At 54.2% G+C, this 27,845-nt stretch overlaps 1 protein-coding gene across 4 annotated transcripts in view; it reads right to left on the reverse strand.

Moving 5' to 3' along the window:
- Unc5a (unc-5 netrin receptor A) overlaps positions 1–8,578 on the reverse strand; it is a 58,431-nt gene extending 49,853 nt beyond the window's left edge. For 2 of the 4 annotated variants that reach the window (XM_028863737.1, XM_028863735.1), the window contains exon 1: positions 8,264–8,578. In XM_028863737.1, the coding sequence (XP_028719570.1) occupies positions 8,264–8,333 (70 nt within the window). In that variant the 5' untranslated portion in view covers positions 8,334–8,578. The remainder of the gene's footprint in view (positions 1–8,263) is intronic. The other 2 variants (XM_028863734.2, XM_028863736.2) reach the window with 2 other exon arrangements.
- Positions 8,579–27,845: the final 19,267 nt, after the last annotated feature.

Consider the following 27,845-nt stretch of genomic DNA (forward strand, 5'->3'; position numbering starts at 1 on the left):
AAAGGCAAGAGACCCAAGTCGGCTCAGCTTGTGAACGACAAACCCAGCATGAGAAGATGGCCAAAGGCGAAGCCACAGAGGAGGACTTTGCGGCCATTACACAGAGATGTGTGGGTGCAGGTCTGGCTGAGGCCCACGGGGGATGTTAAAGGCTTTGGGGAGGTGGGGGCTTGGAAGAAGAGGACCATGAAAGGAGGATCTGCAGACCCGTGGGGACACTGGCATCGGGAAGTGCTAATCTACCCTTGGGTTTGCTCCTTGGTGTGGTTAGCAGGGTTATGAAATAAATGGGCGAAGTGGATGGCTGTTTCTACCCGTGCCTCCTGGCTAAGAAGCTTCAAGGAGTGGCAAGCCATCTGGATGGCAGGACTACGGTTCTGTGGCTTCAGCCCAAGTATTCTGCATCATCAAAACCTCTGACTAATTAGTGGCTCACACATGAGCAGAGCATTTGAGTTGGACCAGTAAAGAAGACTGGAGTATCTGGGGGTGTCTGAGGGAAGAGATAATTTATTTTCCCCCTACCTGGGCCTATGAGGATACTGTAGTCTTGGGAGTCCCTGGCAGCCACGTGGGGACTGTGAGGGGAGAAGTTATTGGGCAATGATACCAATGCCCCAAGAACTGAGACAAAGGATGGGTCTTGGGTCTTGGATCCACATGTTCTCTTTGGATCCAGCCATGCCTGAGACCAGGGTTACCCCTGGCTTTGCAGTTACATTTGCCATTAAACTCCCTATTTTTGCTTAAATGAGAGTTGACTTTTTCAATATTTGCAACAGATGTACCCAGTGTCCCACAGTGCCGAGGAATCGCCAGGGTGAGCCCCTGGGATGAGCCCCTGGGACACACTGGGGAGGATCGCCAGGGTGAGCCCCTGGGATGAGCCCCTGGGACACACTGGGGAGGCCGGTGTTCCTAACTACACTGGATGAGACCGCACTGATAGGCTGGAGATGCTCCCTGTGGAGGGGCAAATGGGGCAGGCAGGTGTCCTGTCTTCACCAAAATGGGGAAGCCATCTAGCATAGCCCCAGGAGAAGTAGACCACAAACACCTGGAGGAACTTACCAGAAAGGATTCTACCTCATTATAATAAAATAATTTTGAACAAGTTCCTTTGGCTTGACGCTCCTGGGCATAGGTGAGAACTTCCTCCCTAATTATAATCAGTCCTGTGACCCGGCCAGCCAGGTGTGGGAAACAAGGGCTCAGGTGGGGTCAGGTGGTAAGATGTGAACTAAAAGGTGGGAAGGACCACACAGACCATGGCTTCCTGCTTCCTTCCATCAGGCCAGGGAACATCCAGAGAGGCCAATGGGATGGGACACAGGACAGGGACACAGGACAAGGCCTGGAATGTGGTCACAGTCGCCACTGTCCACATGTGCCCTCTCATAGATGGGGCTGACTTCACTTGCCTCACGGACTGGCAAGGTTTTGATGAGACCTCCAGGCACAGCCTAACACTTACCACCATCAGGGTGCCAATTAAAATAAAAAACAGTGCTAACAGGCTACAGTAGCCCTCCCCTTCCCATCCAGAGTTCTCTCTCAGTAGGAAAAAAAAGCATTTAGGAAACCTGTGGCACTTGCTTATAATACCAGCACTCAGGAGGCAGAGGCAGGAGGATCTCTGTAAGTTCCAGGCCATCCTGGTCTACAGAGCGAGTTACAGGGCAGCCAGAGATACACAATATATAGAAACTGTCTCAAATTGGAAAAAAAAAAAATGCTTTAGGGCGTCAAAGATTTAGATTGGGCCTCCAGCCTGCCTAGGGTGGTGGGTTTCGGAGCAAGCGAGTGCTGTCTCTTACGCAAAATGGGGATGGCCTCCACCTTGTGGGGCACCTTCCTACCCCAGGTCTAGGACTAAGGGGTCGGGGCAGGGCAGGTAGGGGCCGGGCTGTAGCCCTGGTGGAGGCTGGACAGAGCTTCCCGGGCGGCAGCCAAGCGCTCAGCCAGGAACTTGTTAACAGACCCCGAACAAAGAGCCGCTAATCCTGCGGGCGGCCGCGGGCGGGCTGGCGGGCGGAGGGATCCCGCCCCTTCCCGGCTCGGCCCCAGCTCGCAGCGCATTAATTAGGCCGCGCGGGGCGGGGACCAGAGCGCGAGCCTCCCTCCCGCGGGGACACCGCCCGGTGGGCCCGCCCCTCCCGCAGCAGCTAATTGCATCCGGACTCGGGGTCTCACTGGCTCGGGCGATTGCGGGCCACCGCCGCCCACGTGTCCCGCAGCCTCGCTGGCTGGAGGAACCCCGCCCACCCAGCCACCTTGACAATTGCGTCGGGGCGGGGCGGGGGGGGGGCGGGTCTGGAGGCTGTGGGTCGGGTCGCGCAGCGGGCACAATCACGAGGGACGGGAGAAGGAGCGGGAAGAAACGCAGACCTGAGAAAGACCTTCAATGCTTAGGCTTCGTCGGGCTCCGCCCCAACTAGGAGAGGGTGGAGTCTAATTCGGGGGCTGCTCCCCCTACGCGATCCCGGGAGGAGTTGCTAGGAAGGGGCAACAGAGTTCACTTTATAACATGGCTTTAGGGTCAGGTGGGATACTGGGTCAAGAGTTCCCTTCCCAGGGTCCCTGTAAAGTCCCTCAGGTATGTCAATATAAACAGACTCCCTAGCCTTCATTCCCCAATCAGCTCCGTATTTGCCTGGAGCTCAAGGTGACCCTGAACCTTCCAGAGAGACACAATGGTGACATCCAGACTGAGGAGGAACCCAGCTTTGGGTGATGGCTGGCCTCTGGTGCTCCCACCATGATCCAATTAAGAGGCAGGATTTTCAGGGTTCCCCCCCCTACCAAAATGGGCCCTAAGACTTCCTTCCCCATTTTATGCTATTCTGCAAGGTGCAGCTGCCACTCAGGGCTCCCCCAGAACCCACGGAGTCTCCCTAATCTTAAACAGGGCCAGACTGAGTCAGTCAGCAACCACACCTGGAGAGAGGAAATGGCTTCTATATGCTCGGCCCTCTACATCTAACTGGCAAAGAAAAACAAGCCAGACATAGCCTGGAAAATGGATCTGCTCCTCAGGCTACCCCGAGCTAGGCGCTCAGCAATGTCCTCTTCTAGACAGCCACACTCCTGCTTCCCACCCAAGAGAATGGAGCCGCCTACCCTATACACTACAGTCAACGGCTCGCATGTATTAAGTGCCTACCTGGTGCTGGTACAATGCTCCTGTAAGATGAGTCCTTTATGGGTGAATTTACACACTGAAACTGAACAGGTGCAGGGAAGCATGGAATCCAGGGTGAGGATTAAGAGGCATGGCAGGTACCAAGGGCATGGGATCTTGGGAGGCGCTCACAAGGGATGGCTGTGTACTTGGTACCATGTAAATGTGTACCCTTAAGCAACTCCATGCCTCACCCCGGCCCTGGCTCAAACCCAGTCCCCAGAACTTGCCAACTCCCCCGTCTACCAACTCCCCATCTGCCTGAGATACGGGCTCTGGATTTAAAATCTTCCTATGGCCTCTGCCCTCAGTGTCTGGAAAAGGGGGCAGGCCTTCAACATCCTGACTCCTGGTTCCTGCTAATCACTAGAGGTGTTCACGAGCGACAGCGGGACCCAGCTTCTTGGTTTGGGGACTGGGACTCACAGTTCCAAGCTTTGCCTCACAGCCACCTTTGGCTCTCTCCCAGAAGCCACCTGGCTCCCAGGCAATACAGCCAGCCACTGCCAGGGCTGCTGGTGTCTTTGGCAGGTGTGAGCAGTTCCTAAGAGAGCCTGCAACTGAATGCTGAGCTCACCCCAGGCTACAGAGGCAGTTTCCCTGGGCATCAGCCTCTGCCTGGGGGTAGCCATCAAGTTCACTCCAGACAGTGTGAGTGATTTGTCCGACATCACACAGCAATCAAATGAGCAGAGGAAGAACTAGAATTCACATCCACCCAGGGCTCTGTGGCCACATCCTGTAGGTAGAGATGGAACCAGCACATGGTCCCAGGACAGGATGAACCAAAAAAGTGATGGCCAGAATTCCCCAACAACACCCTCTGAGCATGAATTAACCCAAGTCCTTATAGCACGGAGAGCGGGCTGGATACAGAGTACAGTTGTTCAATAAAGTCTTTCTGTCCTCTGTCTGAGCCTGGGCCCTGCTGCAACTTAAGGCCCATCTCTGTCCCAAGTCCCTGTCTCCAGTGCCAGGGAAAATGGAGGCAGAAGACAATAAGCCATGAGCACCTGAAATGCTGAGGTCTACCCTGGATGCTGCAGCCCACTCATCAGTTCAGCCTCCATCCTATAGATGTGGAAACAGGCTGGGAAGTTATTTTCCCAATAACATGCGGCTTAAATTGTAAGACAGCTCTATTTGCCTCTAAAGTCCCTGTCCTGTCCTACCTGGGAGAAAGAGGCCAGAGCTTCCCTAAGAGAGAAGGACCTCAGGGGGATGGGGTGGGTAAGAGGGAGGAGGGGATTGGTGGGAATGATTACTGAGAGGCAAGGGACATTGGGGAACAGTAGTCTTGGGACCAGACAACACACGGGTGATGTGCTTAGCAATCCAAATCTTGGTATCAACTCTATTTGCACACGAAAACACTAGTCTGAAGAAATTAATGTCAGGACAGGGACAGGGTGGGCTGGAAAGTACCCACTCAACAGATATTGGCACACTTTTGTGGGTGGCCCGCTAAAGTGCACTCACGTGTGCTGGCTTGATGTCTACATATATGTGTGACCTGGGCATAGTGCCTGTCCCCATGGTGGGGGCCTGGCCTTACCAGTCTCCACTCTGATAGGGTGGGGGAGTTTGTGGTCAGGAATAGGATGGATTAAATTTCTCTCTTCCTCCCTGCTTGGCCTTCAAGCCCAGACTCCAGCCAAGAAAAGAAAGAAAAGCATTAAACACTTGGCTGCTGTGATTTGGAGCATGTCGGGCAGAGAGCAGGGTATACAGTGTCACAGGCAATGACAATGTTGGGCAAGCACTGGAGAAGGAAGTGTCAGGACCAGAGGTATCTGCCTTCCTCACTGGGGGACTCTGGGGAGACCTCAAGTCAAGGCTGCATAGGTTGAGAGACTGGCAGCAATAAAGGGGCCCGCCAGGGTCAGGACAGAGCCAAGAAGCCAGGATGCCAAGCGGGGAGCATGCTGGCAAGGCCAGGTGGCACCACATTCTGCAAGTCTGGAAACAGCTAGTCTGGTGGTGCCAAGCCCACAGCAGGCAGAACCCAGCGATGTAGCTGACCTCTGGGTGCATGGACCAGGTGTTCTCTTCATTCTCTCGCCCCAGCCCAGCCCAGGGCTCAGACCACCTGCAGGCCCTGGAGAGCCGCGGAGAGCCTTCCACTGAGCTTCCAGGGGCCTTCGGCTGAGAAGAGGAGGGAAGGAGCAGGAGATGGCCACCATGACGAGACAGGTGGGGGATAGAGGAGCTGGGGGATGGGAGCGAGCAAAGAAGGCTAGGGACATAGCAATGTCACAAGTGAGGCTGAGCGAGATGACTCGATGACAGATTAAATGTGAAGCGTGAAGGAGAAGGGAGAGCCAAGGGAGAGCCAAGGGAGACAGTGAGGTTCCCGCCCTCTCCAGGCTGTGGGTGAGGGACGGCAGCAAGGGCAGGGCCCCTAGCAGGCGGGGACAGCGGGATCAGGTTGGCTTGGCATGAGAGGGCCTGGCATCTGTGTGCACAGAACAGGTGCCTAGGTGGCAGCATTGGGGCCTTCACCTGAAAGGGCTGTGCACCCCAAGCTCACGGTACATAGCGGAAGCCTGCGAGCCTGGGAGTCGTGGCAGCGCCAGGCAGGAAAGGGGATGTGACAAAGGCCAACGGCAGCTGCTCCTAGGCACCAGGCCTCTGGGTTGGCATGTTAGCACCTGGATCAATACTAATCCTGGCCTCCCGGAAGACAGCCTTTCCCAACACGGGCAAGGGGGGAGCAAGCAGGCCGGTGAAAGGTTCGGCCTCTCCTGCAGTACCTCGGGCAGCACACCCCATGCCTCTTCTCCTTTGGAAGACGGGGTCACCCGAGACAGGAAGACCCGAAGGGTAAGGAGTTGTATGTGCTGGCTGTGTGGACTGGGGTGTCAGGTGGGTGCCTGTGGGTGCAGGCACCGTCAGGGGTATGCAGGTGTGTCTGTGCTGAGGGTTGGCTTTGTGTGAACGGTGGTGGGTGACAAAGGATGGGGGCTTGGCCTGGAGGGCAGGGTCCGTGGTGGCCTGGTAATGCTGCTCCCTACCAAGCCCCTGAGCCTGCCTGGTTGACCATTTTTCTCTCAGCCACTCACAGACACATTTTTCACCAGCTGCTGTTGCCAAGGAACTGATAGGCGGGTGCGGGAGCTAGGGTCATGGCAGGGGCAGCCTGCCTGGGTATCTGTCCACACATGCCCAGAGCTAGTGGGGAACAGTGAGAAGGAGGGCCACCCCTACCCCCATACCCTTCAGCAGTTCCTTCCACCGCTGAGAGTTAATGCCAGGGACAGGCTCTGCTCCAGATAGCCCCAAACCACTAATGCCCACCCGTCAGCCCTGGGAAACCTCAGGCCAGGCCCCAACAGGTGCCCTGCCGACGGACGGTGCAGATCTCCCAACTCCATGGTTTCTTGAGGTGCAATCGTTCATTCCTGGTTTTGGTGCCCTCACCTACCAGTGCCTGTCACCCCTATCTGTAATGCTCACGGGTGCAGTAGCACACAGCTACCACATGTACGCAGCATATCAGTACACATCTGACCACACACACAACACTGCCCGTGCCACACCAGCCCCCCCCACCCCCCGTACCCAGGACACATGTCAGTCCACAGCTTTCACACGTGCTCACGAGGCAAAATGCAGCCTCTGACCACACAGCCCTCTCACACACATCCAACTCAGTAAACATTCCGCGGGCACCTATTCAGTGTCTGGCAGCACCTCCTCCGTGTGCAGAAGCGCTGACACCCCCAGTTCAGGACCATGGCCAGGGGTGCAACTCACACCCGTAGCAAACATGTACACATCCAATGTCAGCCCACCCTGAGGATCCGTCAGGATGAAAAGGGGGGCCGTCGGGAAGGGCTTGCTAAAGTGAGGGTTTACGGTGGAGAGATGGAGGCACAGAGCAGGTGAAACGAGGAAGAGGGCTTGGGGGCGGGATGTGGAGGGCAGCGAGGTGGGGGGGGGGAGGACGCAGTGCCCAGAGACTCTGCAAGGAAGCAGCCATCGGCCTAAACCATCAGGTCCTTGACTGAGCTCTCCTCATTCTGGATTGGCAGTTCAGAAATCCACACCCTTAGGATGAACTGTGGCCTTGCCAGCCTGGGGAGCATCTCCCCCCAAGCAGGTTCAGGGGGCATCGAGCATGGAGATTTGCTTCCTTCCCATACACAGAAACTCGGCGCTGCCAAATCCTTGGGGGCCAGAGATTAGGGGACCCCACACACACACCACACACCTCAGCCTAGGTGCAGGCGTCCGGGAGAGCAGACAAAGCCTTACTCCAAGCCCCTCACGCAAGGTGGACTAAAAGGCTGGGTTATGAAGGGGCTCGTTAGGGTGACCAACAGGACGAGTGGGGAGAAAGCAGGGCTGTGGAGTTTCTGAGAGGAGAAGCCCGCCAACCAACAGCCAACAGCAAACAACTCCCCCTCTCTCTCCTCTCCCCCTCCCGCCTCCACCCCCGAGCCAGGGAGCCACAGACCACCACAGGGACCCCAGTGCTTGGACTGCCGGCTGAAAGAGCTGGGGGCTGTTGGATGCCTCCACGCCTGAGTGTGTGCGTGTGCAAGCGTGTGTGGCGGGGACAGAGGAGGACACTGTGTTCTAGACGTGGGCAGAGGCCAGGTGCCAATCTGGGAAATTGTGAGTGGCTGTTTGGGGCACTCCTACCTGGAAGAGCTATCTTACACCCCCCCCCCACACACACACACACCCCATTTTCTGGGCACGTACATGGTCCAAACCCGCGAATCTTTGAGTCCTTCAAGTCTTGTCTTTCCAGGGTTATTCTAACCCCCCGACCATTCTCTGGGGCCGTAAAACCAGCAAACTTCCCCCACCCGGAGGCGTGGGGCGTCTACACTCGCCAGCCCCGTGCGCTGACAGCTGTTCCTGGACTTGGCAAAACCCAGGCTTCCGGGAGAGCGCACCGGGAAGCTGCGCAGCAGCGAGAGGCGGCCCCCGCGTCCTGCCCGGCAAAGTTTGGCCTCCGGGGGCTCCCAGCCGGATCGGCCGCGCGGGTCAGGGCCACCTCCTCCCCAGAGCTGAGCGTTCGCGCACACGGTCCCCCGCAAGCCTCCCCAGAGCGCGCGCGGCGTGACTCACCCGAACCACGAAGCCAGGCGGCGAGGACTATGCCCAGGATCGCTGGCCACAGGCCGGGCCGGACGGCCATGGCCGCGGGCGGACGAGCGGGCTGGACTCGGGGCCCCGCGGGCGGGAGAGAGGCTGTCAGCGCCTCAGCCGAGAGCCCCACCTCGGGGCGCCCCCGGGGCCCATGCCAGAGGACGGCGTTGCCTCCGGGTGGCCGGCTGCGGGGCGCACGCGGCGCGTGGCTCCCCTGGGCACCCGGAGCGCAGCAATGCAGCCGGGGCGGAGCGCAGCGCCAGCCGCGCCGCGCACCGAGCCAGCCGCCGCGCGGAGCCCGCAGCCGGGGAGCGGGCCGGCGGGCGCCGCAAAATCCGGACTGGAGCGGCGGAGCGGGGCGGAGGCGGGGCGGGGCGGGGAGGAGGGGCCGCGCGGCGCTGCGCGCGGGGGCCACCCCCGGCACCGGGGATCCCTTCGGGCAACGCCTGAGGCTCCCCCAGGGAGGAGCTGGGGTAGTGGGCGGGGAGGCCTCCCACCACCCCTCGCTGTCTCAAGGGACAGAGACAGGAGTCTGGATCCCGGAGTGGATTGCTTTTCCGGATCCGGCATCACCCCGGCCCGCCAGTCGGCGCACAGGTGGCCCGGGAGGGGCCCCGGGCTGCGGCGACCCCGGCGCAGCGCCAGCCTGCGGAGAGCAGCCCGACTCTGGAGTGCCCCGGGCAGGTTCCGCTGCAGTCCCTGCTCACACCCCTGCCTCCCGGTTGCGCTCCGAGGTCGTCAGCGCGCCGCGGCACGCAGCTGGCGCGCGGCTTGGATGGGGGGCTGCAGGAAAGGTCCGGGGGCCCAGCCGGCTCGCTGGAGCGGCCAGGCCCCCAGTGTCGCACCACCTGCAACCCCAAAGCAGCCTGGTGGGCTGCAGGGGCACGCACAGCAGCGTGGCCTCAGGTTTTCCTAATCCCTCCGCACCGTTGGCCCAAAGGAAACAACCTTAGGGCGCAATGCAACCTGCAAGGCGCGTGGTGTTGTTTGCGCCCCGAGCGCGCGCGGCGCTGGAGACGTGGGCGTGATGCAGGAACCAGAAGGGCTTTGGGAGCTACAAACTCCTGGGGTAGAATCGAAGCGCCTTAGTGCTCTGGCTCTGTGACCTTGGGCAAGTCACGGGCGTCTCTGGATCCTGCTCAATGACCGCTGCTGGAATCTCCTATTCCCCACCCCCACTCCCTAAGCTGGTTAAAATAAACAGAGGGCTGCCTTAGAGAAGAGAAATAAACGCTCTCACTGTGCAAGGGTGAGGGATCTGAAGGAGAGGGTCCCACTCCCGGTCAGAAGGGGAATGAGAAGGGTGAAGACCGTCGCAAACTCAAACGCCTACAGCATCGATCGATAATATAAATTGGTGCTGCAGGCTAGACGGTGTAAGAATGGTCTTGGCTTCCACAAAGAGATATGAGCTCTCCTATATTTCTTGAGACACGAGGCCCTCTCTCGGTCTGTCTTTTGTTTCCCACTTTTGATAGAGAAGGTTATGAAAAATATTTTGTTCCTGCGCTCTCTCTCTCTCTCTCTCTCTCTCTCTCTATATATATATATATATATATATATGTGTGTGTGTGTGTGTGTGTGTGTGTGTGTGTGTGTGTGTGTGTGAGAGAGAGAGAGAGAGAGAGAGAGAGAGAGAGAGAGAGAGAGAGAGAGAGAGAATCTCAGCCAAAGCTCCAGATGTGCACCTGTCTTGGTCCTCAGGGCCAGGCAGGAAGGGAGACAGGGCACAGGATCATATCTAAATGGTTCTTCTGTTCAAGTGCCCGTGGTGGGGGAAGTTGAGGCCCCAACTGGCTTTATTTTCCAATTTTCAACAGAGGCTATTGTCTGGGAAAATGACTTAAATTTTTTTAAAGGTGTGTGTTTGTATGTGTGCATGCACATGGGAGTGCATTGCATGGTGCCTGTGTGGAAGCCAGAAAAGAGCTTGTGGGAGTCATTCCTCTCCTTATGTGTAACCTGGGGGTGGAACCCAGGTTGTGAGGCTTGGCAGCAAGCCCCATTATTCACTGAGCCATCTTGGTGGCCCCCAAATTGATCTTTTAATACACGTGTGTATTTATAACCTCTTGTAACCCAGATGACCACACTCCCCAACTTCAACTTTTTGATCTCTGCTTTGGGTGCTGATTGTACATACACATTAGAGAGAGGAACTGATTCGCCCGGATCTGGAGTGTGTGTGTGTGTGTGTGTGTGTGTGTGTGTGTGTGTGTGTTCTGTGCCCAGGCTGTTCTCACTGACACTATTAGTACCCCTCAGTGCTCTGGACCTGAGTTTGGTTGCACAGTGCGGGGGAGATGTTGAGGGCTTGGGTTTAGACGCTGCGGGAGGTGGCTGGGGAGCAGGCCGAGGGCATATGAAGAAGTTATAATGCATGTGTTGGATGCTCTCATGCCCTTGCCTACATCTGTGGTTTGCTTTAAGCAGTACATGGAACTCTCTTAAATCAACATTCCCATTATCCAGATGCGGCAGCTGAGACCTGGGCAAGGAGCAACCTAGAACTGCTAAGCTGGCTGAGAAGGGGCCTGTGCTCTATACATTTCTTCTCCCAAAGCTTCTGCTTTGGGGTTAAACCTTGAGAATAAGATTAAAGACATAGGGAATCCTTTCTCCTCTCAGTTCTCTGCCCCTCTCTTTCCTTCTAGAGAAGTGGAAAGGCCTGTGTCGCAGTCAGGATAGAGTAGGTTTTGTCATGGTAACAAATGGTCCCTACAGTATCAGTGCTTTTAATCAACAAAGATTTATTTCTCATTTGTCCATTGTGGATCTACTGCTCCTGGTCATGTTCACTCAAGGACCCAGGCTACCAAGGAGACAGAGGAACAAAGGACTCCAGAGATACACCTGACAGCAATGAATGGCTTAGCCTGAAAGAGAACGTGCCATTTCTACCCACAACCAGGACCCTGCCTGAGAGAGCCTGGGGGCAGAGCTGAAATTAGTGAACAGCATTTGGGGACATGCACAGCCTGCCCATGGAGTGTGACCTTACTCCAGCCCACATCTGCAGCTCCCTAGGCCCATTTCCTCGGAAGCCAAGCTGTCCTTGATCCCTGGCTCTCTCAGTTGCTTTTCTTCCTAGAACCCTTTTTCCTCTGCCCTTTAGATGGCATGTTCCTTTTAGTCACCGCAGCCTCACCTCAGCTGTCCCCTTCTAAGAGGCACTCAGGCATGCCAGGAGAAAGAGGAGGGATGCCACGTGAATGTCTCACCTGCCTTTTGTTTATGAATCCAGGTCGTAGGGTTGCCAGGGAAGGGCTTGTCTTACATCCAGGTGGGAGGAGGCCTCCTGACATTGCTACTACCCCCGCTTTGCCCTCCATTCTGCTAAGACTAGGCTCAGGCTGTGTGAGCTTAGGTCTCTGCTGCACTGAAGATCCAGACTCAAAGGCTATGTGGAACCAACTGCCTTCCAAATGTCCACAGACTCTTCTTTCAATAGCTCAGGGACAGGGCACAGAATTCACCAGAGCCACTTTGCCAGCCAAAAATGCCTCTTCTCTAGGGAGCAAAAATCTACCCCATCATTGGCTAAACCATCTGGGTCCACACCATTATGCCTTCCTCCTCCTCTATTTCTGTTATTTCAGAAGACAAAGCCTGGATTTGTCTCCACTAGGCCAAATGTTTCTCCTTCAGCTGCTAGTGTGATGGTGGGGTTCTGGGCCTGACCTGGTTGCTTGGATCACCCCCCCTGCACGACAGGGGCTCTCCTACAAGGGTAGTCCTTTCAAGACGTCTGCAGGGCATCAGCATGTTTCCTACCCACATGGTCTGATTTGCAGTGGTGTTCCAATCAGCTGTTGGCCAAGGACATCACACCTCCTAACACCCACTGGAGGGGAGCCCAGAGGCTGTGGTAAGGCCATCTTTCAAGTGTAGATATGCCCAAATGGCCATGCTGTTGGGCAGAATGCAGGTGCCTAGGTCCTTCTTTGCTTTGATTCTGATTCAAGGCGTGCAGGGGCAGCTGGGTAGCTGAGCCACATGTTCTGCCCGCTGTTTCTTCAACCACAGTGGTTGGAAGACCCACCACACATCGAGGAACATTTCACCCAGCAAAGATTTCTAAAACGACCTCAGGCTTGAATCTTTACCAGTTGAGAGCATCAGGCAAGCTGTACCCTTTCTGAGCCTCAAGTTTTACAGCTACACAACTTGTGGGTTTTCCACGGGCACTGCCCACCATCCAAGCTCTCTTGTCCCAGTTGCAGTCTATACTCCAGCCTCTAATCCCTTTCCATGTGGTGCTCTCCTGGGATGTGGGTGCCATCAGGCAGAGTTCTTGCCGTCTTCTTCAGCTTCCTGTCATTCCCAGTTGAGACTGAGCAGTCATATCGACTTTCAACCCTGTCTTTGCTAAGAAGGCCCTGAAGGCAGACGTTAGGACAGAGCCCAGAAGCTCTCCACTCAAGACTGCTTGCAGGTTGCCCTTTAGGGAAACACTCCACTTAGTTCAGCCTTGCCTCTGACATCACCATCATGAAACTTGTGGTTCAGATTTGCCCAGTTCTCAGAATTCAGCTTCTTTTTGTGTCTTTGTTTCATTTGGAGGATCACCTCTTCTACCTTCAGCACACAAAATCCATTTGCTCAACCCACCCCAGTTCCAAGACACAGAGTGAACTTCTGCCTTGCTGATCAACACCCACGCTTCCCTGAACTACAGAGACAGGCATGGAGTGGGCACTGACCTAAGCCCACTCACTGAGGCTCGTTTCTGGAACTTTTGTTGCAACTACAGAAGTGTCCTTTCTTGGGGACATGGTCTGGTTGTGACGCTCTTGCTGTATGAGCAGACGTGCCTGAGACCAAGGCATTGGCAGGAAAGCCATGCCTGAAGAGAGCCCCGAAACTGTGGTGTGTCATCCAAACTGATTCCAGGGCTGCTAGGAATACCCCTGGAACTTTCCATTCTCTCAGCCAGGGTGTCCCTGTTTTGATTGTTTAAACCCATTTGGGTTTCTATCACCTTCTAGAAAGAATGATACATAATTATCCTTTATAAAGTGCTGGGTGTGGGGCTCAGTTGGTAAAGTGCATGCTGAGCATGCTCAAAGCCCCAGCACTGCATAACCAGGCAGGCGGCTGGGACCTGCAATCCCAGCACCGAGGAGCTGGAAGCAGGGACATCTATGCAAGGCATTCCCAGCCATCTAGTGAATTAGAAGTCACCCTAGGATGCATGAGACCCTGCCCCCCAAATTACCCTTTATAAGAGTCTGTTCTAAGCTGGACACAGTGGCTTACAACCTCACAATGATAGAAAGTAAACTAGCAGGAAGCCGCTCGGCACAGACGGTGGCGGCCTGGCTTGGAGGTTCCAGGACCACGAACAGCACCCACTATACTCAGGACAGGACTTTGTCCTTTGACTTAGCTCTTTCAATTTTCACAACCCTGGCAAAGTAGACCCAAGTTGTATAGCTGTAAAACTTGAGGCTCAGAAAGGGTACAGCTTGCCTGATGCCTCTCAACTGGTAAAGATTCAAGCCTGAGGTTGTTTTAGAAATGTTTGCTGGGTGACTGAAAGGATGTTAGTCTAACAAATGGGTTGTTGTTGTTGTTGTTGTTGTTGTTGTTGTTGTTGTTTGAGACACATGGTCCTAAGATGCATGAGCTATTATGAGCATATGCAAACACACAGAAACACACACACACACACACACACACACACACACACACACACACACAGAGAGAGAGAGAGAGAGAGAGAGAGAGAGAGAGAGAGAGAGAGAGAGAGCATGTATAGAGGCAACCTTTCTCAGCCCTGCAGCATCCATGACATTTCAATCTCTAAGGTTTCCCTGGCTACAGAGCCCTCGTTTCTAGTTCCCCACTGGGCACTTTCAGGTAGGTTTGGAGGTGAGCAATTCCATGTTGAGGGACCCATGTAAAAAGGAGGGAGCAGAAAGTGCCAGGAAGGGGGGGTTGGACCACGCTGGAGCTTGGCATCATGCCCTCTGCAGATGACCTGATGAGTATTTTGCAGAGATAATTTCATTAGCGTCTCTGGGAGATGAACAATTAGCAAGATGCTCTGAGGCTTTAAAAGCTTCAGAGAAGGAGGAGGATGCCTTTCTTGCTCCCCAGACCACAGCACCCCTTTTCTGCTCCCCTCCATTTCCATCTTTCATTCACACGCATCTTGTGTTTCCCTTGCACACTGCCATTCCCTCACAGAGACACCTCTGCTCCCAGCCTAGCCAGCATGCTCCTGGCCTCCTCACTGTCCCCCCCTTCCACGCTTCCATCAGCCTGTGTTGGAGCTCTGCCCACACTGCATCAATCAGTCCCCTGTGCTCTGATCACTCAGACACCCAGGACTGAAGCTTGGCATTGCTCCAATCTTCCAAAGGCACCACTTTTCTCTCTGACACCAGAGAGGGCAGGGCCAGGTAGGGCTTCTCTATTTGGATTGATTTTGCTACCAGGTCCTTGGCAACTTCCAGTAGAGATTGTGGCCCCATATCGCAATCCCAGGGCTGGTCCAAGAGGCAGAGTGGAAGAAAGCTCCCACGGCCTGTCCTTGTGCCTGGCACACTGTGTCCCAGGACTGGGCAGAGACTAGATTCACAGAATCAAGATTTGGGTCAGATGGAAGGACATCCATGGCCTTATCAAACAGATAGCAATGGGAGTCAAGACACCTGGGTCAGTGTTTATCCCTGACTCCAGCAGTGTACCTTGGCCTTGGGAACACACCTCTTAGGTGTTCTATGTGTCTCCTCTCAGAGAAGGGCTCTGTCCACCCAGCAGTGTTATTCGGGCAGCCCCCACCACACACAGGCAGTGCTGGTATAGGATCCTGAGAACGAGACCTCAGCCTTCATGGTTGACATCACATTCTCCAGGGGTTCCAGATAGATGCCCTCTAGTCAGACTACATGGTCCCTACAGAAAAACCCCAGGGCTCTCCCTTCACCAAGGCACCAGAGTCTCCCTGAAACTTGTAGAAACTGGATTTCTGACCCCTCCCCACATCTTTAGAACCCTCTGCCTTTTATTTTTAATATAAATATCTGTATAATTCTTTGAGAATTTCATACATGAATACAATGTATTTTGATGATATTCATCCTATTCCTCTTCCTAACTCCTCCCAGATTCACCCCTCCCACAGAAATATGTGTTAAGAGGTCTCAGGTAAGCCCTGGAGACTTGCGACTCTGCACACACACAAGCAGGAAGGGAAAAGGGAGCCATTGGACCTGTGGTGGGAACTCCAATAGCATGGTTCAACCCTCAAGGAGTAAGTCAGCTCATGGAGGGTAGGAAAAGTCTCTTTTTATAATGCACAGATATACAAGTTATGCAAAACAGATATACAACACACTGTGTGTTAAAATTTCAGGCGTGGTTACAGAAAAAGCTATGTATAAAGGTTCCTATTGGGGAGACAAGAAAAACAGACTGAGAAACACTGCTCACCACTGACGGGTGAAAATGTACAAGACACACTACTCATGCCCGTGACTAATGACACACATATAAATAAACACTCAAGCACAACCCACACCCAGAATCACACACCCAGACACACATACTCAGCCCACACCCAGATACGCACATACAAGCATGTGCATGTACAAATACACTGGTAAGCATAGCTGAATATAAATACACATTCATATCACACACACACACACACACACACACACACACACACACACACACACACACACACTTCTCCCTCACACATATGCAGATACACTCATCTGGAGCCCACACAGGCATCAGGAGACTCCAACAGTACCGCAATAGTGAAGAGGAGACTGGGTTAGGATTTTAATAAGCTTTTAAACAAATAAATATATAAAACCTGGCTACCAGGGCTATGGGTTGCTTCATACTGCATTCTGTCAGTGATGCGCCTGGCCTCTGGCTTCTCACGAACAGAGGAGTCATGCAGCTGTCTTCACATGTGGTCATTGTGCACACATGCAGGGGAGCGGTCTTCTGAGCTGAGTGCATGTCCACGGCTGTGAAGGAGGAAGGTAGACCTGTGCAGGCACACAGAGGCAGCATCTGGGAGGCATGTGTGGCACAGAGGGCAGAGGGCAGGGAGGAGTTGAAGTGCACGCATGGACCATGTCTGGACTCAGAGATCTCAGCCTTCACATCATCAAGTTCTGATTACCTTTGCCAGGATGCAATAACCTCCAGATATACATGCTGAAATCAGTAAATGTACAAGTGAATGTAGTCCGCAGAACCCCTCAATTCCAGCCCTCTTAATTAAGCATTGTACCTTGCCATCACCTAGGAGCTTGGTGCTCATTTCACAGACGAGAAAGCTGAGGCATCGCTGAACCTCTCCCCCGTCCCCAGCATTTGGCAGCTGAACCCAAGCTTTCTGACTCCCAGGCTTTCTGTGAAACAGGTCTATGGGCAGCCAAGTGAGACGACTCAGGCTGACTTCCCTGTGACCTGCCCAAACCGCTCCAGTCCAGCATCGCAGAGGCTGATCGAAATCCAGCACCCATGAAAAGTCCCCAACCCCTCCTCCCCACTTTTCACTCTGCTCCTCCCTGGTGCTCCCAAATGCTTGACCCCCAACCTCTGCTTCCTGGCCAGAGTCAGCAGTACAAAGCCGATCAGCAACGCTGGCCCAGCACAGCACTCTGACTCAGCCCCTTGGGGGCTGGCGCATACTGTGTGCCAAGGTTAATTAAACTAGTAATTAGAAGGAGAGATGCTTAATCGATCTGGTTAATAAAATAACCCCCTTGCGGGAGCATGTGGGTGCTGTCACTCTGCTGGGCATTATGGGATCAGCCAAGCATGATGCTCCCTCTGCGCCTGGCTCCTTCCCTCCCTGCTCTCCAAGTCCCAGAACAAATCCCTGAGTCCTCCTCAGGTTGGGACTTTGGAAAAGGCTTCAAGGAGCATCAGGCCTGAAGAGACAGCTTGGGTGCCATGTTCCAGGGTGTCAACAAGGCGAAGGGTCCCTCGGGCTGTCTTCCCAGGTCTAAGGCAGCCACTGAGGCCTTAGGGGCCTCCCAGGTCAGCTAGGAGCTCTTCATGGCCTGCTCTGAACCTTCCTGCCACTCTCTTTGAAGACTACATCTGTTAGATCTAGCCCTCATATTCAAAAGCATATCCTCAGTGAGTAGCTTTTAAAAATTAATTTTTAATTTTACATATTTAACTCAAATACTTTGTTTCATGTTAGAAGAAGAGGAGGGGGTAGAGGAAGAGCAGGAGGAAGAGGAAGAGGAGGAGGAAGAGGAAGAAGAGGAGAAGATCTACCGAACCCCAGGCTTTCACCGGGAGGAGCCTCAGGTGGAAGGCTGGCATGTGGTTATGCAGACGTCTGTGGACGCAGCTCTCCACGGAGCTTCCCTAGATGGTAGCTATCTGACTGCTGCCTCCCTTCTTTGGGGTGCCCCCTCCAGCCTCCACCACTCAACAATGATGCAAAACACTTGATGTTGTCTTCAATCAGATTTCACCAAGATGGAATTTTCCAGAAGAGAAGAGCCTCCTTTGCCTTGAGGACTTCATGTTACCAAGGCATCCCCCTCCACTCAGCGCCTCCTCTCTGCTAGTGCTCCTTGCTTTCTGTCTAGTGCTCAGTGATTAGAGTGGTCAAGGCTACAGCAGCGCGCCTTCCCTCTCCAGTGCCACCTTCAGACAGCACCAAAGTTCACAGAAGCCTGGTCACGTGTAAGGATGCCACTGGGGGTGCCTGCTTCTACCCTCACAGCCCCTCGATTCAGCTCAGCTCAAACACAGAGTCCTCAGAGCCCCAGATTCCCATTTCCCCCTTCAAAGCCCCGTCCTGGAGGGGCAGACCCCAATGAACTCTCTAAGGGCTTCTGGGAGGTCAAAGGTGCCCAGCTCACTTGGAACCTTGCCAGGCAAGAGGGATGGTTGAGGTCCCTCAGCTCTGACAAAAGTGCAGTCCACTCTGCTGATGGGACATCGATGTGCCTGGGCAGGGGCAGGGTTTCACCAACCTCCTAATGGCTGATAGGGTCAGCTTCTCAAGTCAATTTCTAGTCTGAAAGGAATAGCAGCACATATATTTACCACAAAGAAAAAGAAACAAGAGCAAGAAGCCAGTGAGCGAATGAAGCCAGTGGGAGACAGAGTGGCCGGAGGGGGCTCGGCTCAGCCCAGCCTGCTGCCCCGCCGCCCCTGTAGTCTCGGGCAGGCCACATCTCCGTCAGAGGCCTGTCCACTCCTCCTCCACACGCCCACAAGCACACCCACAGACCCTCTCTCCCACGCCGACACCCACCCATCTGTTCATCACCCTCTCCATTCACTCAGGTCCTGGTCGAGCATCCCGAACATGAAAACTGAAATGCTCCAAAATGCCAAACTTTTCATGCATCAGCGCAACCATACCATGAAAATTCCATGCCACGAAACTTTGTTTCATGTGCAAAATTATTCAAAATATTGCATAAAATCACCTTCAGGCTCTGTGTATCAGGTGCATAAGCAAATATAAATGAGTTCCATGTTTAGTCTTAGGTCTAACCCCAAGACAGCTCATTATATCCAAACTCTGAGAAGAAATTCCAAAATCTGAAAGAGTTGTGGTCCCAAGTATTTCTGATAAGGGGCACTCAGCCTGCATGCATCACCCGCCCCGGACGCCAAGCCGGGTGCTGCTGGAGAGTGTTTTCTTGGAACAGACTGTTCCAGAGGAGACAGAGGCAAAAGGATGGATGATAAGTATAAACTAATTCTAGATTGTAAAGAAACGGACAAGATAGGAGAGAGAAGGCGTGTGGTAGAAGACAGATGTGAAGGGAACGTCTGAGGCAGTGCTGCTGCTTTGGCAGACACGGAGACCTTGAGGGGAAACAGCAAGTGAGAGGCAGCTCGGCTTGTGGGAATCCAGTCAGGCTGTTACAAACGCCAAGGCTGGGCTTTGGTGGAGCATGTGGAGCTGGTGGGAGGAGCTGGGGGTGGAATCTGAGGGTGTCAGGGGGCAGGACCCAGATCTCCAGAGTTCTGGAGGTGGAGGAGGGGAGTCTGGACTCATCCCCCAGAGCCATGTGGAGCCAGCGGAAGGGACTCAGTACGGTTGTCACCCTAACATGTCTGTTAGTAATGACGATAACTGGGGTCTGTCACTCACGCGGAGCTGGTCAGGAGTCACCGCAGGTGCAAAAGGCCTGTGGCGGAGCCTCTCTGTGGCGGAGCCTCTCAGGACCCACAGGCTGGTGCGGAAGGAGGGAGCGAGAGGAGTCGTGGATCTTGAGGCTGGAAACTGGGAAGGGAAAGCTTGTGGGCCCAGGAAAGCCACGCTAGCACTTGACTTTTTACAGGTGTCGTGGATGCCATGGAATGGGGGATGGGGCATAGGCAGACTGAGCTTCACTCTAGAAAGCACCCGGTGGTCAGGGGTGGGGGGAGAGGGACACGGAGCAGGTGCTCAGCGTCCACCCTGTGCCCCATCCACCCTGTGCCCCCGGCGGGCTGCAGATGCTGGCCTGGGAAAGCAGCGTGGACACTGGCTCCCATGCCCTCGGGCCTCCACGTGCTGACTCATCCCCGAGGAGGCCCAGGACCGTGCTCCAAGAAACCCTCAGCTCAGGCCCCGCCCCATGTGTGTCCACAGGCCCAGATGCATGTGAGTTCATACATGCCTAAGGCGGGCAGCAAAGGAGGGGACCCGCTGGAGGAGAGGCCAGCCCGGAGCCCCACAGCCGCGTCGGTTCCCATCAGCGGAGCCGTCGCCTGTTTTATCTGTGTTTATTTGTTCGTCTTCCTGTCCCGCTCGATCTTCGCGTGTGTCTGTCTCTCAGCCGTCACATGCTCCCCGGCTAGAGCCAGCGGCTCAGACAGACTCAGCCTGCTTCCTCCTCCCGAGGCCGGGCATGCACACGCGAGAACCCAGCAAAAGCAGCTCCGGGCCTCACAGCGCTTCACAGTTTGCATTTCTTCAGCCCACGCACGTGTCTAATTATATCCCTGCCTGTTCCCAAAGGAGCCCGGCTGCCGGCCCTCCGCTCTTCTTCGGTGACATTGTGGGTTCGGCACAGACGTGGCTGGGGCAGCTGAGGGAGCCAGTGTCCGGAGGGGCCTTGTCAAGGTCACGGAACCTGTGTGTGCACACGCATGTGTGTGTGTGTGTGCAGGGATATGTGCACATATGTGTGCCATGTGGTTGTATGCATATATCATGTGTAGATTTATGAACATGTATGCCTATGTGTATGTCTTGTGTGTGTGCATGTGTTTGTGTATGCACATATGTGTAAGCATGGGTATTTGTGCATGCTTGTGCATTTGTGTGCCTGTGACGATATCTTTGTGTAAACACATGAATATGTGTGTGTTCTCATATAGGATGTATATACCTGTGTGCATGCATATATGAATGTGCATTTGTACATGTTCACTGTGTCTACTTAGGTGTGTACACCCATATACATGCATGCATTACTGTGTCTATGTGTGTATTCCTTTGTGAGTATGTATGCATGTATTTACCAGTGTGTGTGCATTTGTGAATGTTTATGTATAAGGTGTACGCCTGTGTGGACATGAATTCCTATGTAAGTGTGGTATATGTGTGTTTGCATGCTTGTGTGTGCCTGCACGTGAGCTCATTGATGTGTGCATATGTGCACGAGCATTTGCATGTTTTCATTGTGCATCGGCACACATGTATATTTGAGTGAGTGAGTGAGTGAGGATGTGTGTATGTGAATCTGTGTGCATATATATACAGGTTGGTGGATACTTATGTGTGTGTATTTGTACATATATATGCATATATATTGGACATCTGCGTATGTGTATGTGAGCATATTTGAATGTGCATGTGCCTGTGTATACAATTCATGTGCGTTCATTTGTGGACATATACATGTGTTCATGCATGCTTGCTCATATGCATCTACCTGCTTTTGGGTGATTGTGCATATGTGTTCACTCATGGATGCATATGTTTGTGAATATACCCATGTGTGCACATATGTATTGGTGTATGGTTATGTGCATGCATTTACCTGTATCTATGTGTGTATGCATGTATGTCTTCTCACATGATTTTATATGTGCCTGCAAACATGTGCACATACATGCTTTTATGTGCTTATATGTGTTTGTGTGCATGTGTATCCATGTGCATACGTATACATGCATTTGTGTGCGCGTACTTGTGTAGGGACCGGATGGTGAGGGCCAAGTGACTCGTCGCAGTGTCTCACCCGTCGGCCTGTCATGATAGGGTTGTGTCACAGAAGAGCAGGGGCTGCCCAGCCGCCAGCAGGTGACAGGATGACTTGAAGCCAGATCCACACAGGGGAGGGGCGTGGGGGGGGCGGGCCTGGCAGCCGCTCGCCCAGCTGCTCCGGGTCTGAAGCGGAGCCGCTCTGCTGGCTGCGGCACAGCGCGAACAGGTGGCAGCAAGATTGGCACAGCCAGGAAAATCCATCTTGTGGAGGCTGCACACAGCAGAGCAGGGGAGGGGAGGGGAGAGGGGAGGGGGAAGAGGGGAGAGGGGAGAGGGGAGGGGAGGGGGGAGACGGGAGGGGGAAGAGGGGAGGGGAGGGTAGAGTGTAGAGGAGAAGAGAGGGGAGGGGAGAGGGGAGGGGAGAAGGGAGGGGAGGGGGAGGGGAGATGGAGAAAGGGAGAGGTGGGGAGAGGGGAGGAACCACCCCCACCCCACCCTGTCTGTGGCTCCTCCCCCATGCTGACCCCTCTGTTCCCCAAGCCAAGGCCTTCAGAGCGCCCACCCCACTGTGCCTCCTGCTTTTCCCTGACTTTCAGTTAACTGTGCCCTGGGGCGGCCGGACACAGAGAACTAAGCACTTTGGGTGAAGGAGGCCCTGGGACTCCGAACCCAGTATCAGCAGTCGGTCAGGACCGAGTGCCCCAACTCATGCTAAGGTGCCACTGACTCAGCCTGTGTTACGGTCATGGACATGGTCAACGTGATACTTACACATTACGGGGACAGGCCAGAGTCACTTCACATAGCAACAGAGGGAGAGAGAAATAATTAAACATTGCCAGAAGTAACTAGAGAGGTGGCCTTCTGGGTGAGGTGGCCAAGGGGAACTTCTCTGAGGACTGTCTCTGGGGTGAGACCTGAGTCAAGAGCCCTTCCTAAGGCTCGGAAGACACCAGAGGAACCACGTGCACAAGTCTGAGGCAGAGGTGGCTGGCTTGATGGACACAAGGAAGGACCGTGAGATCAGGAGCAAGCAGGGCCCGAATCCCACAGAGGCCGATGGCCATGGGCAAGTAGGTGAGGTGTGGGCGGGACAGGCAGGGGTGGCGACTGCTGGCCAAGCCAGAGGGGCTTCTAGGAGATGGTCCTGAAATACCTGGCCCAGAGGTGGCCACACAGGTAGGGAGAAGGGGTGAGGAGAAACAGACTGGATCAGGTTTGAGTGCACGTTTCCTGGACCGTGGAGGACTGGGGTTCTGAAGAAAGGGATGGACGGCAGAGCTTTGCTCTCGTTTTCACAGCACAGCCTCTGCGGGGATTCTCACCCCGCCTCTCAGGCCAGCAGAGCCTGGAGCGGCTCACCTGCTCCTAGTGTGTGCTGAGACCCAGTGTCCACCCTTGGCCTGTGTACACTCCCTGACTGCTCTCCCGGGCATTCTGAGGAAGTTGTGTCCCTTCTTCAAGATGGACGGCACTTTACAACCTCCATATGCTCAGCTTTCTTTTTATTATTTTAATTTCTGAATACTTGGGAAACTTTCCAGCCCTGGCTTCTGCTGTGTGCTTCTGGTGCCAACAGACACACTTGCTCCCCCACCGCACCCCTTCCTTCATCCTAGCCATAAGGACTTCTCCCAATGCAGGGCTGAGGGGAGACTGGGATTCAGGGAGAGAGGTCCATCCAGCAATACCTGCCCTAGAGTCTGGTCAGACACAGCCCTCCAGAGGCACTGCAGCAGCAGAGGCCTGGCCTGGCCTGCCATGGGGTCCAGGCACCAGACAGGAACTTCAGGCTTCCCCACTCACCCAGCCCAGTCCACAGTCACCTGTTACACTAGCCAGAGCCCCTTCCTCCATGGTGGCTGCCCTCCTGTAGGCACTCTGGAATGCTCTCCCCACCCCTAAGCTTTGTGGAGTTCCGTCTTTCCCGTCCCAGGGTCAGCCCTCCTGAGGAGCCTTCCCTGGATCCTAAACCGTCTTTCCTGAGTGCCCTGTCACTGGCAGCCTCGCAATCCCTCTGCTCACATGTCCGGTAAAGTCATCTCCGCTTGCCCTGTGCCCAGGGGTGGGGACAGTGCCTGGCACGGAGTTGGGTCGGAAGGACTTGCTGAATGAGTGAATGGGTTTCTGTGCTTCCTGTTTATCTCCTGAGAACTCCTCCTGGAGAAGGAACACAAGGTGTTCTGAGTAAGGCAAGATTAGGAGCATAGGAGAACAAGATGCCATTCCTACTAACTGGTCACATGTGCCGAGACAATGCTGTGACTCATTCAACATGTTATCCCCATTTCAGATAAGAGCCAACCAAGGCCCAAAAGAACAAAGGGCGGGGGCGGGCTGAAGAGTTGGCTTGTGGATTAAGAGTTAAGTGGCTTAAACCACCTGTAACCTCAGCTCCAGGGGATCCGACACCCTCTCTAGCTTCTGTGGGTACTTATACATAAAAGGCTCTCTCTCTCTCTCTCTCTCTCTCTCTCTCTCTCTCTCTCTCTCTCTCTCTCTCTCTCACACACACACACACACACACACACACACACACACTTAATTTAAAAAAAAAAAAAGAACAAAAGAAACCTCCAGAACCAGACAACTTACAAACAGAAGAGCTCCATTCTGATTCTGGCTTTCCTACCCAGGCGATTCCCTACCCTTTTCCTGCCAGGCTATAGATGGACCACAGATAGATGGCCAATTTTCAAAGAACTGAAAGACTACAGTACACTTGTCACCACACTGTTGACACTTTGATGGTGCAGAAAGTGAGTTCAGAGCCAGCTGGTGCACCTCCATGGAGTCCTGACCTCCTGGCATGGGGTGGTACCTGTGCAGCATGGGGTGCCGATTAAGCTCTAGGACCCTGCACCACAGTGCACAGGCTGCTTTAGAAGGAGGCAGGTGCCTTGATGTGGGGCTCCCCACTGTGTGTAACCTCCAACGGTGGAGCCTCTAAGCCAGCCTCCACCAGGAGTGGCTGCCGGCACAGCCCATTCTTTGGAGCTGAGCCTCTGTTCTTTGTCTGCAATGATCCTGCTTGCTTTAGGCTCAGTGCTGGCCGCCATGCTGGCCATTCCTGCTTCTTCAGACTGCTAACCACCGTGGACCCATGAGTGCCCTCGGAACTGTTCCGGCTTCCCCCGGCTTCTGGCCTCTGCTGCACCGTCAGCTCTGTCAGGACAGGGGTTTGCAGGCCTGGTTTTGCTAACTCAGGACTCAGCACAGTGGCTGGCCACAGTGCCATGTCCCTGTAATGAACCTTTCCCAAACTTACATCCTTCAAGTCCTGTCGTCACAATCGCGGTCCTTATCCACACCCTGCTTGTGTTACTTAAGTATTTTTCTTCCCATCAGCCACCTTTAAGAAACTTAAAGAAATCAAATGTAAAAGGAAGCTTTTTTATCACTGCCGTAAGTGGAAAGCCAATATCACGAGCCATAAATAGAAGACAACTGTTAAAACAAATGCCACAAAACAAAGCGGTGCGACGAAATCTGAGCAAATGCCTGGCGCTGCAGAAGGTGCCGGGGCTGGGCCGAGGCCGATCTCTTTTTGCCAAACAGGGGCAAGTGCTATAAGGCTTTAAAGAAATGCTAGCCCAGACCAAGAGTCCTCAGGCAGTCCAAGGTGTTAGAACAGAACGGGAGTGACCTTCCCACTATGGGATCGCATTCTCGGTCCCTTCTAAACTCATTCCTACCTCTATGGTCCTCATCCTGCACATCAGATCCTGGAGAACTCGGGAGAGCTCTGAGAGACACCTGTAAAAGCTCTACGCAACACATGAGTCTTGAATAGACATGGCATTAACTGAACTCCAGAGAGCAACCATTTCTCTGGTCCAGAGAAATCACCACCAAGCGCATCTGCCCCTCAGCTCTGGTGTCCCTCCAGATGTCTGCCCCACAGTGGACCTTCTGTCACCCACGGCCCTCAGAAGAATTCTCTCCTCCTGATTCCGGACTCTCCCTTTTGATCTCATGTCACATTCGTAGGATCCTGGGTGTCCATTGCTAGGCAACAGAATAACATAATGAAGTCTCAAAGGGATCTAGGGCCAAAAGGGGGTTTGCTAAGAGGATCCACCACTCACTCAAGGCTGAGCAGAGAGCTGCGGGCAGAATCCAGAGGACAACTCAGGTCCCCACCTTCTCCCGTGGGCATCGGAGGGCACACCCCACACCCTCCTCCTGTGCGGGATGCTTAGCCTGTGCACATCAGTCTTCTTCATGACCATTTCACAGATGAAGGAGCTGAGGGTCTGAGGCTCATCCCACCAGGGGCTCGGTGAGCTTACGTCCAGATCCAACTCCACCAGCCGCTGCCAGTACTCAGGTAGCACTTTCTCAAAATCTGCCAATGGACACCTCCACAGGAGACTATGGCCTCTGAGGGGGACTCCATTTTTCTGTGCCTGTGAGGGTGTCACCTCAAGACTGAAGGCACCCAGCTTGCCCTCTCTCTTGTCTTGACACCTTGAGCCAAAGGCAAAGGCTATGGCTGCTCATCAGGCACTCAAGGCATCACGGATTGGCCTGACCGTCATTTAATCACATTCCTTCCTTGCAAGCCTGTCCAGAAAGTGACAGGGGCCTGGTGGGGAACCGCTTGGCTGGACCTAGCAGAGTTCACAGGGTCACTACCCCTGGGAGGCCCCAGCCATCCTTGGGTTTCAACATGGGTCACACAGGGAGCTTCCTATTGCCGTGCTTGAAGCTGCGGCCACTGCCCACTGCTCCAAATGGCTCCACGGCCATAAAGCAGCTGAGAAAAATGACGGCAGGGAAGGAAAACGAGCCACGGAGGAAATTAGCTCTCACCCGGGGAGATCTGGGCTTTCTGCTGACCGAGGACTCTACCCTATAAAGCCAAAAGCTTAAACTCCACTCTTACGGTAATTACCATGCCGTAGGCACCTCTGCCCTTGGCCCAGCCTGGGATGACCCCTCCCAGGGCACAGAGAGAGACCCACAACCTACAGCTGGAGTCTTTAGGGAAAAAGGGATGGAGTGGGGGGTTGGTGCCAGATCCAGGGTCCCCTTCATAGAGAAGACTATCCAATGGATGCTAGTGCCCATTGGGGACTTGGGAACCAGCCGCTCCAACCTTCTCACATGACAGATGAGGAGCCTGGAGACCCAGGGAGGGTTAGTGACTAAGTGAAGGTCACCCAGCTAAAGACCAGATCACATTAAAAGTACCCCCCACCCCCTGTGGGCCAGAGCCATTTCTGTCAAGTCCTACCCCCAATATGCATATTTCTTGCAGACTGGGTCCAAGCTAGGCCCAGTGAAAACACAAAAGGCAGAGTGCTGGCCTCAATTAAAACATGCGCTCAGTACCACCATTGTCTCTGTTCCCTTGTGTGCTGTGGGCTCCATTCCCCACAGCAAAGCTGGGTTCAGTGTGTGCTTTCTAGCAACAGCCACTCTTAGGGAGCCAGTTAGGGGGATTGTGGATCTGACCTGAAGCCCCCACCGAAGGAGAACACCCTCTTCACATCTGTCACATCTGCCAGGGATAGGCACCCCTTCTGGGGAGGTATCTGCCATCCTACCCCTGCTCTCAGACTCCCAGCCGGCCCGAGGCAAGCCAGCCCTTCATTCTCCTCCCCCAACCAAGCGTTTGTCTCCACATAGCTTGGGACTGCACCCCCACCTCACATATCTCTCCAAGTGGGGACATCTGTTGTTTTTTCCTGCAAGCATGTCCCTCTCTGTGGACCACCCCTTCCCCTTGCTAGTTCTTAAGCTTCTGAAGACACTGGTCTCTGTGGGAGGGAGAGAAGACGCCTCCCGCTTGGCTAGTGTTGATCTCATCACCCTGGTTACCAGGACAGTTCAAGATTGTATGGAGAATGCAAAAGGCTAATCAAAGAGAGAGCTGGGGTTGCAGGAAGAGGGCTTGCTCTTCCCACTGGAACTGCTGGCTGGAGATGCAAGGCCAGTGATGCTCATCATCTGGGAATGGCAAGGCAGGGGAGCGCGGGCCTGCGGTGGGCACGTACAGCTTCCTGATGACCGCTGAGCACCTGGATGTAGCCAAACCTGAAATCAGGAAATGAAAATCATTATTTACAATGAGGAAATAATTCACAGCTTCACCCCACCTGATACGCTGTACTTTCTGTCACTTTAACTGATGTGGCATCCTGTTGGGGACCTTCCCCGCAGTCACTGCCTCTCTCCAGGTCTCCCTCACGAGGACCCCTAGAGCCAAGTTTAAAGATTCTGTTGCCTGTCGCCCTGGTGAGCTCTGAAGGTCTGTGTTATGACTCCTGCCCCGGCACCCCTGACTCCCAAGAATGAAGTCCACTTAGCCAGGCCTCTGTGTTACGTTCACAGTGCTGACTGCCATTTACACGTATGTTCTTGTACTGGAAGGCCCCGGCAGGCCCTGGAAAGAACACAACG

The sequence above is a fragment of the Peromyscus leucopus genome, chromosome 5 (genome assembly GCF_004664715.2).
Source record: "Peromyscus leucopus breed LL Stock chromosome 5, UCI_PerLeu_2.1, whole genome shotgun sequence".
NCBI classification, from domain to species: domain Eukaryota; kingdom Metazoa; phylum Chordata; class Mammalia; order Rodentia; family Cricetidae; genus Peromyscus; species Peromyscus leucopus.